Below are 11,405 nucleotides of genomic sequence, written 5' to 3'. Positions count from 1 at the left end.
ACAGTTGTATGAGCCCCTAATAAAATGTTAAAAAAAAAAAAAGAAAAAAAAAGAAAATGATGGCAACTTAAGTAAAAATGTGCTTGATACAACGGATGTATGCACTGTTATAAGAGGTGTAAGAGCCCCCAAGAAAATGATCTTTGAATTAAAAAAGGGAAAAAAAGGCTGGTCTTTCTCCCTCAGAGTGGGCTGGGGGTTTCAAACTGCTGACCTTCTGGTTAGCAGCCCACTGCATCACCAACTACACCAAGAGGGCTCCAGCTCCATTAACATCAAGAATGTTATATGTTCAGCTACTGAACATAAAGAATCCCTATGCAATTCCTCAGAAGAGAATGTCTTAACCGATGTTTTGTTACATATGACCCAAATAATTCATCAAGGGCCGAGCGTGTGTGTATTTATACTTATCTGCTCATACCATCTCATTTCCACTGCTTTTCCACACAGAGGGAAGAAAACCCTGAGTCCACTCTTGCCATTCAGAAAGGTATCCAAATGCTTCTTGAGTAACCTGCGGAGGGAGAGTTGTTTGTCTTTTAGTTAATAAGCCCAAAATACAGAGCAAAGGGTTATGATTGCACAGTGCTATCTATCTATCTATCTATCTATCTATCTATCTATCTATCTATCTATCTATCTATCCAGCTATACTTTTCACGTAGGATTTCCTTAGTGGTCCAACAATACAGATAACACCAATGGTTACAACCCCCAGTGTATACGCAAAGGAACAGGGAAGCACCTTGAAGTCACACAGTCAGCAAGTGGTAACACGGATTCAAGCCAAGGCTTTCCTGCTTAAAAATTAAAACTAAAAAAAAAACATATATATCTATATATTTTTTCATCGTTGATGACCGATTTAGAAAATTATCTGTTAACACCTAAGTGTGTATTTTGGTGGGAGAGGAAGGGAGGGGACCACTGAGCCCATGCGCTTCTCAGCCTTCATGTTAAGGGAAGTTCTCTGAGTGCACTAGGCTCTCCTCAGAGGGAGTTCTGGGGAGTTCAATTCTTGTAGGTCATTCTTCCTGTGGAGAGGAGGCTCTTCTACAGCCATTGATGCAGGAACATGGGAAAAAGAACCCAGGAAACAGGGTTTCAACATAATACCCCAGCTGCCACTTAGTACACAAGTGTCCCCATTCCATCCGGGGAAAGTGAGGGGGCTGCATGAAAAGAAGGCAAGTCTGTAAGGATCGCTTGACTGGGCATTGGCCCCAGGAAGCATTGTGGCCGGCTACAAAGACGGCGACTTCTTTATTGCTTAACATTCTAGCTCAAGGATCCTTTTCTCTGAACTTCCCATCTTCCATTATCTAGATCCTAGGTTCCCAAACTCATTCAGCCTACTACTCCCCTTTCAGAGAAAACAATAAAAAAATAAACACTCAGCGTCACCCCTCCATGCACATTGATTAAAAACTTCTGTACTACAGCCCATAATCCAGGATAAAGTGTCAGCATCTGCTTTTGTCGCCCACGGATCACCCCGGTGCCCCCCAGAGAGGACTATCACCTGCTTTGGGAAACACTGACCCCAACGGTGCTTCAGCATCGGAACCTACACTATCAGCAAGCAGAGCCAACATACTGCATACTTTTCAACATCCAGCATTGGAGGATTCAGCATACACGTGGCCTGATCATGTTTTATGCATGTGTATAATAAAGAGGCAAGAGGAATATAAAGATACCACAGGCGATTAAATAACAGACATATTTCATAAATCTGAGCTGCCAACAATGGGCAAGTCACATCATTATTTATACGCAGTGGGATGAGAAAACACGGCCAATTTAACTATAACATTTTAACATGTCACTGATTTCAGAGGCCCTAACATCTGTGTGTGATATCATACAAACACACACAGACACACATTCAATGAGGTATGTGTGTGTGTGTGTGAGAGAGAGAGAGAGATGCATCTTAAAATCACTCAAATTTATCGAGTGCCTCTATTTCCAAAGCCAGGTCTTCAGAGACCATTTTGCTGTCACAGACCACACAGTTCTTACCGATGCCCTTCTTCCTGATGGAAGCCAATCTGGTGGGTCACCCACATGTCCTGCCATTCTTCCAGAGTGAGTGCTCCATCCCTCTGGATGCCGCCGTCCGGGTACTCTTTAGTTTCAAGGGATGCTCGTGCCTTGTCCATGGTTTTGTTGGCACCACCTTTGCCTCACCGATGCCTAGATGAACAATACCAATCACCATTTCCGCTCTGAAGGGCCCTACAATCCTACTGATGGCTGGATACAACCAGCAACCGTCTGTCTTTCTCACTCCCTGCCATGCAGTCGGCTCAGACTCACAGCAACGCAATCTGACAGAAGAGAACCACCCCCGTGGGCTTCTGAGCCTCTGCAGCTTTATGGGAGCGGAGGCCTCATCTTTATCCTGGGGAGCAGCTGCTGGTTTCAAACTGCCAACCCCTGGGTAGCAGCTCACATGCATAATCCACTATGGCACCAGGGCCAACGTCCCAGTGTGCGTTTCAAAATATTTCAACATCCAAGGAAAAGCCATAGAAAAAGTGGGCTTTCAATGAGCCCGATGGTAAAGGTCTCCCTTTATACTGCATATGAGATAGCTCCTTAAATATGCTGTATTTTATCTTATTGTTACAGGAGAAAGAGGAGGCTTTCTACTCCTTGAATCAGCTTGATGGCAGTGAGTTTGGCTTTGTCTTTTGGATATCTTACCATTAGAGTAGAAGGCATTGATTAAAAATTTTTTTAGAGGAGAGAACAACAAAGTAACTGGACACTCCACCACATATAACTTAAAAAAAAATCAATTTATTAGGGGCTCATACACCATATATAACTTTTACAAGCTTTTCATTTTCCCTCCTTCTTAGCTCATCCAATCTCCTATTGAAAATATTCTTTTAAAATTTTAGTGTTTATTACTAGAAGTTAGAATGCGCTCAATTTAAAGAGTTAATTTCTTCAATAAGGCTTGTTACAGCCACTGTCTCTATTCTCAGTGAGACAACCATCTTTAACTCCTTCAGGTGAGCCTGGAAACAGCATGTTTGAGCTCAGAGGACACCAAAGTCCATTGGGATAACATAGTCCACCAAGACAAGATTCTAAACCCAACTTTGGTGAGCGGTGACTGGGGTCTTGAAGGCTTGAAGCAGCCACCCAAGATCTCTCTCTCTCCCGTGCAGCGAGCTGCCATCTCAGTGCTGCCAAGCCCTTTCGGACCCATAGCAACGCCATGGGTCAGAGTAGAACCCAAGACTGTGGAAATGGCAGATGGTGGCCCCTAGCCTAGTGGGTGTCCAATGAAAGGGGAGCCCGGACCACCACCTATATAGTACCTCAATGTTCCTCTTACATCACATTAACATGACAGGTTTTAATATGAGAGTCAAGGAACTTCCCTTGTAAAAAGTGACACAGGAGTTTCCCCAGCACCAACCCCCACGCTCAGTGTAAACAGAGCTCAATCATATAAGAAATCAATCTTTAGAAAGCACTTACTCATGGATTGCAGCTCACAGTTGGACGACAATCACATAAACTCCTCATATCAATAGTACCCGAAATTCTATGCCATTGGATAAATGATTGATGTTCTCAGTGCAGTCACCTTATACCCCAGAGGGATGATTGACAATGTTTTTCTTTTTTTGTTTCATTGTTTTCTGCCTTTTGTTTTTTTATTGCTGTTGTTCTTGTTGGTTTTAATTTTTGCCATAATATGAACACTAAAGTAAACCAGAATTATTTATAACACAGGGACAAGCAGATAGATGTGGGCTCCCTAATCCAAGAACTGTTAGTTCTTATAGCATGGCCTTGTTTAATACTTGCTCAATACTCACCTTTATGAAGGGATCAAGATAAGGGTGCTAGAGCAAAGAGTGGTGAAGAAAACAGATGGTGCCCAACTACCAACTGGAATAGTGTCTGGGGCAGGGGTCTTCAAACTTTTTATTTATTTTTATCATTTTATTAGGGGCTCATACAACTCTTATCACAATCCATACACACATCAATTGTGTAAAGTGCATGTGTACATTCATTGCCCTCATCATTCTCAAAACATTTCCTCTCCACTTAAGCCCCTGGCATTAGGTCCTCTTTTTTCCCCTCCCTCCCCGCTCCCCCCTCCCTCATGAGCCCTTGATAATTTATAAATTATTATTTTGTCATATCTTGCCCTGTCCGACGTCTCTCTTCACCCACTTTTTAAACAGTGGGACAGTTCACTGTCCCTCCGACCCGTTGGAGGGCCGGACCACAGTTTAAAAAAAACTATGAACAAATTCCTATGCACACTGCACATATCTTATTTTGAAGTACAAAAACAAATGGGGCAAAAACACCCGGCAGGCTGGATAAATGTCCTCAGCGGGCCGTAGTTTGAGGACCCCTGGCCTGGGGTCTTAAAGGTTTGTATCCACACAAGCAGACATCTGAGTGAGACATCAACTAAGTCTATATGGAGGAAGCACACTAGCTGGTGTGATCCAAAGATGACAACAACAAAATCCATATATGAAAAGTAACAGAGCTTAAATTGTGAACACCCAATTTGTAGAAGGCCATGGAGGACAGTGGGAGCCCAAATTCATCTGCAGAGTGCCTAGTCAGATTAAGTCTCAGGCAGATCCCCTCTAGCCACAGGTGAGGGCCTCAAACAGCTTGGCCAGCAGACAGAAATTATTGTGAACTTGATTATGGTGGAGGGAACCATGGTATAATATGGTACTTAGTCAGGTGCCTTTCCTCTTGACCCAACCAGAATTTGCTCTAGGCTCAAATATTTCTCACTGGTTACACAATAGAAATTTCCTTTCTGGCTTTTAAAATGTTGTTGGTGGTCTTTTCTTTATTTTAATTTTTGTCTTTACCTGTGTATGGCCAGATCAATACCAGGCCAGCTTCTAGCAGCAAGTGACCTTGAATCTCCCACACATACCTGTGGAGCTGACCAGAGTTGGCTATGTAAAGCAGCTTTGCAAGTTTTTTTCTTTCTTTTACTCACAGCCCATTTTGCTCACTGCGTGTTTTGTTCATGGCTCATTTGGCTGTGTCCGCTTTGTTCTGGGCCCTCCGCTCTGCACCCTCACGAATACACCCGGAACCAGGAAGACACCTTACATTCCAGAAACCCAGACATCCCTGTATCTCCCAATCCCTGACTACTTTACCTTATATGGACTCAAAGCAGCCCAGTCACATGTTCCCTGGCTATATAAACACCACTCCTGTAGTCTGGAGTGCGACTCCCTCGGCCCGGACGTTGTGGACTGTGGGACTTTGCCCAGGCTGGGTTTTTCTCCCTAATAAAGCCTGTTTGCTCAAATTCGACTGATTTGGTCTCTGGCACCTCTTGACTACCTTACAATATTATTATTTTCTTCACAGTTCATTTCATTTTCATTTTGTAGTGTTTCTGTTAGGTTTCTCAGTTTATGGAGCACAGGAGTGGATGCATAGAGACAATAACTGATGCAATGGTTTATGGGGAAGTGAAGGGGAGGTGAGGGGGAAATGGGGCGTAAACAATGAATCTGGGAGGCGGAGCATAAGAACGGATTGTGATGATGTATCTACAGCTCCTTTTGAAAGCTACGTAACTATGGAGGGGAAAAGATCCCGTTTCAGAAATCCAGAGGCAATTCTACCCTGTCCTACAGGGTTGCTATGAGTTAGGATCGATAGTAGTGAGTTCAGTAATTTTAGAGCTAGAAAGTCTTGTCAGGAGCTCCTTTTCATTGTCTGACGCTATCTATAATTTTGTTCTTATTAAATACGAAGGGGGTTCAAAAAGTTTGTGGATAAATTCTATTATCTTTTCATTCCATTTCCCCCCACAAACTTTTTGTAGCCCCTTGGTATTTTTTCACTTATCTGTATAGCCTTTTATTTCCAAGTTGCTTTTCATATTGGCTTGTTTGGTTTCTATCTTTCTAATAAGTTTTTCATCAAATGGCCAGGCTCTCTTAATAACAGCTCACATTAATGTTGTTGGTTTGCTTCTGACTTAGCGGGGCCCAATGCACACCTGAGCGAGACACTGTCTGGTCCCAGGCCATCCTCACAATTGAAAAGCAGGTACCCAAAGCTCGCTAGACATTTAAATGTACTCAAAACATAAATAAATAAATGCAGCCTTAAATACACAAGTGGGGGTCATTTGACTGTGGGCTTCACTGCAGGATGATGTAATCAGGTTTCATTTGGAAACCTAGATGCCATAGCTTTTATTTCCTTCATACTGGTCACTTTCCAAGGGCCTTTGCATCCTCGAGGCCACAGTTCTATAGCCACGTGAGAAAAGCAGGCTCATAGAGAGGGAGGAGCTCCGCATTTCATTGCCGGTATGGCCCTCCTATCCTAGGAGGCCCTGGGTGGCCCAAACTGTTAAAATCTCAGTTATGAACAGGAAGGTTGGCGGTTCAAACCAACCCAGAGGCACCTCAGAAGTAAGGCTTGGCTGTCTGCTTTTGAAAGGTCCGCATCGTGAAAACTCTGTGGATCAGGGCTTCTCAAGCACAAGTGAAAAAAAACTCCTACCCTTAAGTGAGGAGCTGCACTGAGGAGTTTGACTGCTAGCAGCAAGGTCAGCAGTTCATACCTACCAGCCACTTCTCGGAGAGAAAGTTGAGGTTTTCTGCTCGTGTAAATATTCATAGTCTTGGAAACACACAGGGGCTGTTCTACCCCGTCCTATACGGTTGATAATGAGATTTTGAGGGAATAATAAGCATGCTGGTCAGCAGGGGCTAGCATCTGGAGGCTACGTATTTAAAAAGAACTATGTCGATTTTGTCTTTTCTAAATTCAATTCAAGCAAGTCTCCCACTTTCAACCACTTCATCCTTCTACCTCCCAGTCCAAAAACCAAGCCAAACTCATTGCCATCGGTTAGATTCAACCCTTAGTGACCCTATAGGGCTAGTTGGACCTGCTCTGGTGGATTTCCAAGACTGTATCTCTTTCGGGGAATAAAAAAACCTCCGTTGGTGCAGCTGGTAGTTTTGAACTTCAGACCTCACAGTTAGCAGCCCAGTTCGTAACCACTACTATGTCTAATGTCTAATTCAGGGGTCCTCAAACTTTTTAAACAGGAGGCCAGTTCCCTGTCCCTCAGACCGTTGGAGGGCTGGACTATAGTTAAAAACAACAACTATGAACAAATTCCTATGCACACTGCACATATCTTATTTTGAAGTAAAAAACCAAAACGGGGCAAAAGCACCCAGGCGGCCGCATGTGGCCACAGGTGGTAGTTTGGTGGGGTTAAAAGATGCAAATGAAAATCCCTGAGGGATACGTGATCATGGACTGGAAAGCAGCTGGTCGTTTTTAATGCAAATAGCCTTGCTCCGGCCTTTCCCCAGTGCTGGTGTGGAGTTCAGCTGTTTTCAATGCAGACTAAAGCCTGTATGACAAGACCATCTGCTTTTTAGCTTTTGTCTCATGTCCTAATACCCATCCTAGTAGTTTAGGTACACACACACACACACACACACACACACACACACATTAAAAGTCTTACAGTTTGTGCTCGCTTCGGCAGCACATATACTAAAAAGTCTTACAGTTAATGTTTTGGTGGTGTCTCAGGAGAGAGCAACAGTAGATAGTCTCCACAGTTTGTATATTTTTTATGAGTTTCTTGTAGTTTCTTTTTTGTATGGAAAACGAAGGGACTTGAAAGAAAGAGAGACAGACCCTGGAAACATAACTGCAAATAAGTACAAATTAACATAACTACAAATCAATCTGCATTAAGAAAATGCTTGCTCTTTGAATGTCAACTTTGCAATATTAAGACAACATACCAGCATGTTTCTTTCTCTTTAAATTATCAATAAAAGTAATTGCTTTCCGACCATACGGCGAACAGCCAAACTGTTTGAAGTTGATTCTGTGCAGTGGCTCCCTGGGTGACAGAGTAGAACTGCTTCGCAAGGTCGTCCTGGCTTAGGCTTTCTGGAACAAGGGGCCTTGGTGGTGGAGTGGTTAAGCACATGTCTGCTAGTATAAAAGTTGACAGTTCAAACCCATCAGCTGATCTTCATTAGCGAGAAATGCGGAAGCCCTATGGGGCAGTGAGTTCTACTCTACTCTAACAACCAATATGGTTTTTAAGATTGCAGCATAACACCAGCCCTTTCTTGTAAGGTACTGCTTGGTGGGTTCAAATTGCTTAACTATGTATTAAAAAAATTTTTTAAATTGTGATTTCAGTGAAAGTTTACAGAGCAGATCATCAGTTTTACATCCAACAATTAATACACATTTTGTTTTGTTACCGGAAGGAAAGAAACTGCTTCAAAAATCTAGTGAAAGCCAAGCAAGTTATATACCAAAATGTGTGGCAAAAAGCACCTTTGTGCATCGATTACAGGAAGCAAGTATTAATATTGACATTTCTTCAGGGGTTACCAGACCAACATCCCCTTAAGTATCCTCCTCCATTACTTATCTAAATGGGGATGCTTCTGCCTACTTACCTACCTTAATGGGCCTGTTACCCCCTTCCTGAGTGAGAAGACCATCTCTATGGATTAAGCTTAGAAGCAATTTCACTTCAAGTAGGGGACTGCTACATTTTTTATTTCCAACAACTAAATCTTAAATGGGTATATTTCTAGTATTTTAATGAACAGCACACTAACTCTTTCACTCTCCCCCCACCCTCATCAGTTTTGACTTAACCATTTCAAGCCCCTTAAGGTACTATCTCCTGGCAGTCCATGGTACTTTCAGCATTCTTTGCCAATACCATAATTCAAATGAACTGATTCTTCTTTGGTCTTCCTTACTCAATATCCAACTTGCACATGCATACGATGGGCGGGAAAAGGTGCACCTCAAGTCCCAGGGATCTTTCCTCTTCCAGACTTTAAAGAGGTCTTGTACAGCAGATTTGCCCAATGCAACATGTCCCAAGAAAGAAAGGAAGAAATCCTTGGCAACTTCAGTGTTTCCCCATTTATCATGTTATCTATTGGTCCAGTTGTGAGCATTTTGGCTTTCTTTACATTGAGTTGCAATCCATGCTGAAGGTTACAGTTTTTGCTCTTCATCAGCAAGTGCTTCAAGTCCTCTTCACTTTCAGCATGAAAAAATGTGTGACGGTTATTAAAAAGCCTTCCTCCAAGAAAACAAAATATGAAGCCAAGTTCTTCTTCATAACCCCAGCTTCTTGGATTATTTGCTCAGCACACAGATTGAGTAAGTGCGAGAAAGGAAACAAGCAACTCGAACAGGACACCGTGCTTGGTAAAGCAGAAGGGCAGTGAAAAAGAGGAAAACCCTTGCGAGTGATTGAATCATTGGCTGCAACAATGGGTTCAAATATAAAATCGACTGTGAGATGGACAGGGAGTGTTTCATCCTGTTGTACACAGGTTCTCTATGAGCTGGAACCTACTTGAGGCAACTAACAACAACAACAACGCACTATCGCTTATTCCACTTCCTCCAAGGCTTTCCGGTTTCCAGTCCTCCCATCTCCTAAATGCTGTCCTTGGGAAAATACTATCCTTTTGATCTTACTTACTTGGCTGGTTAGTCTATTAAGGGGGTGAGGTCATTTCTGGACTCAGGGTCTCTTATGATTTTGAATTTTGGTCTTCATTTCACTCCCACTCCATCCAGGACCTTCTAACGCAGTGGTTCTCAACCTTCTTAATGCTGCCACCCTTTAATACAATTCCTCAGGTTGTGGTGACCCCAATCATAAAATTATTTTTGTTGCTACTTCATAACTGTAGTTTTCCTAATGTTATGAATCTGGGGACCCCGTGAAAGGGTCGTTTGACTCCCAAAGGGGTTGCGACCCACAGGTTGAGAACCACTGTTCTAGTGGGATTCCTTTGGGAGCACTTGGTAGTGGTAGCTGGGTCCATCTGCTGATAAATCACTAACTTTAGGTGAGGAATCCAATGTAAAGTAGCTTCTATCACTGAGGGACCCTTCTGGACTATACTTGCATGCTATTGTGGGTGGATCTATAATGCATGATAAGGAGCCCTGGTTGTTTGGTTCGGGTGCTATCAAGCTGGGGTGCTAACTGTAAGACTAGCAGTTTGAAACCAGCAATCACGCTACAGGAGAAAGATTTACAATCCTGGAAACTCCCAGGAGCAGTTCTACCCTGTCTTATAGTGTCACTATGAGTGCATATTAGCACAGTGAGTCTTGCTTTTTAAATTTTAATTAATGATTTATCCACGGGAACAGAAAACGTCACATAAAAGCAGGTATTTGAAGAGAAGTCCAGTCCCCCTTTAGTTGCAAAATCTAGCCTCCATTTCTAAGGGTAAGGTGGCTCCATCAGAACTGGGAACATAAATCAAGTTAGCTCAGTAAGTATTTGCTGATAAGTGGCTTTTGTCAATTCCTGACCAAGTCAGGTGACAGAGTTTTCGGTACAGTCTGGGGAACTATCTGACCATATTGGGGAATGCAACAGAGTGTTGCAATTCTCCTAACTCTAATTCCAGCCAGCAACTTTGGACTTTGACTAGAACTTTCACAAAGGAATTTTCTAGTATAACAGACACACAAGAAGCATAATCCTTATGGATGCAAGATAATTGGGAAATGCTTAACTTTGATTTTTCCCATAAACATTTGTTCTGAGAGACCCAGCAACCAAGAGTTACTTGCAGGGAACAAACTTAAATTTCAGAACCCTCAACTTGGAAGAGCATCCTCAAACACTGTCCCATGCACTTGAACCCCTTGGATTGATAGAACCTCGAGTTGAGTGATAAGTTAAATTAGCAGAGTGCGTAAATCTTGATAAGCATCCTCGAACATAACTCTCCCAATAGCTTTCCAGGGAAATAAAACAAGATGAAAGTACAAATTCCAACGCTACGGCAGGCAAGTTTACTAGCCATTCTCCAGCCAAACTTTCTTTCCCTTTTTGGCGTTTCTGTTTTTCATTTTTACATTCTGTTAACCTGACGTAGAATTTTACCTAGGCGCGCATGCCAGGTACTTCGCTTTCCCCCCCACAAAAAATCATTCATACAGAACAACGCTTTGGGTCAAAACCAAAATGGTCAAAGGTCATTCGTCTCAGTTCCTGTTTCAGGCCCGGTAACATCGTGGCAGGGTTGGATTGTTGGGTGGTTCGCGTTCGTTCGGACGCCCAGTAAATCTAATTCACCCATGTCATCCACGCACGCGCTCTGCGTCCGGGGGAAAGTACCTTTTCCGCCACCAGGTGCCTGCGCCATTATTACCTGAGTCTCGGCAGCTGCAGCAGCGGCTGTGGGCCCTCGGCGCCGGACCTCCACTCCCTGGCTCCTCCCCTCGCCCCGCCCCAGGCCCCCAGCGCCCTGAACACGCCGTATGTTCACTGTGCCCCAAACCTCCTCCTGACTCTGCCTAGACTGTGACCGTCA

At 43.3% G+C, this 11,405-nt stretch overlaps 1 protein-coding gene across 3 annotated transcripts in view; it reads right to left on the bottom strand.

Annotated features, from left to right (window-relative positions):
• The window catches only part of TPMT (thiopurine S-methyltransferase), a 32,552-nt gene extending 21,254 nt beyond the window's left edge, over positions 1-11,298 (bottom strand). For 2 of the 3 annotated variants that reach the window (XM_045295778.1, XM_045295780.1), the window contains exons 1-3: positions 11,244-11,298; positions 2,029-2,202; positions 425-517 (exon numbers count right to left, since the gene is read on the bottom strand). In XM_045295778.1, the coding sequence (XP_045151713.1) occupies positions 425-517; positions 2,029-2,168 (233 nt within the window). In that variant the 5' untranslated portion in view covers positions 2,169-2,202; positions 11,244-11,298. Of the gene's footprint in view, positions 1-424; positions 518-2,028; positions 2,203-7,577; positions 7,596-11,243 lie in introns of those variants that run through there. The other variant, XM_045295779.1, reaches the window with a different exon arrangement.
• Positions 11,299-11,405: the final 107 nt, after the last annotated feature.

This window comes from Echinops telfairi, unplaced genomic scaffold (assembly GCF_000313985.2).
Source record: "Echinops telfairi isolate 266 unplaced genomic scaffold, ASM31398v2 ScPeMD7_5868;HRSCAF=6743_0, whole genome shotgun sequence".
NCBI lineage: Eukaryota > Metazoa > Chordata > Mammalia > Afrosoricida > Tenrecidae > Echinops > Echinops telfairi.
This window is presented reverse-complemented; position numbering and strand designations above follow the sequence as displayed.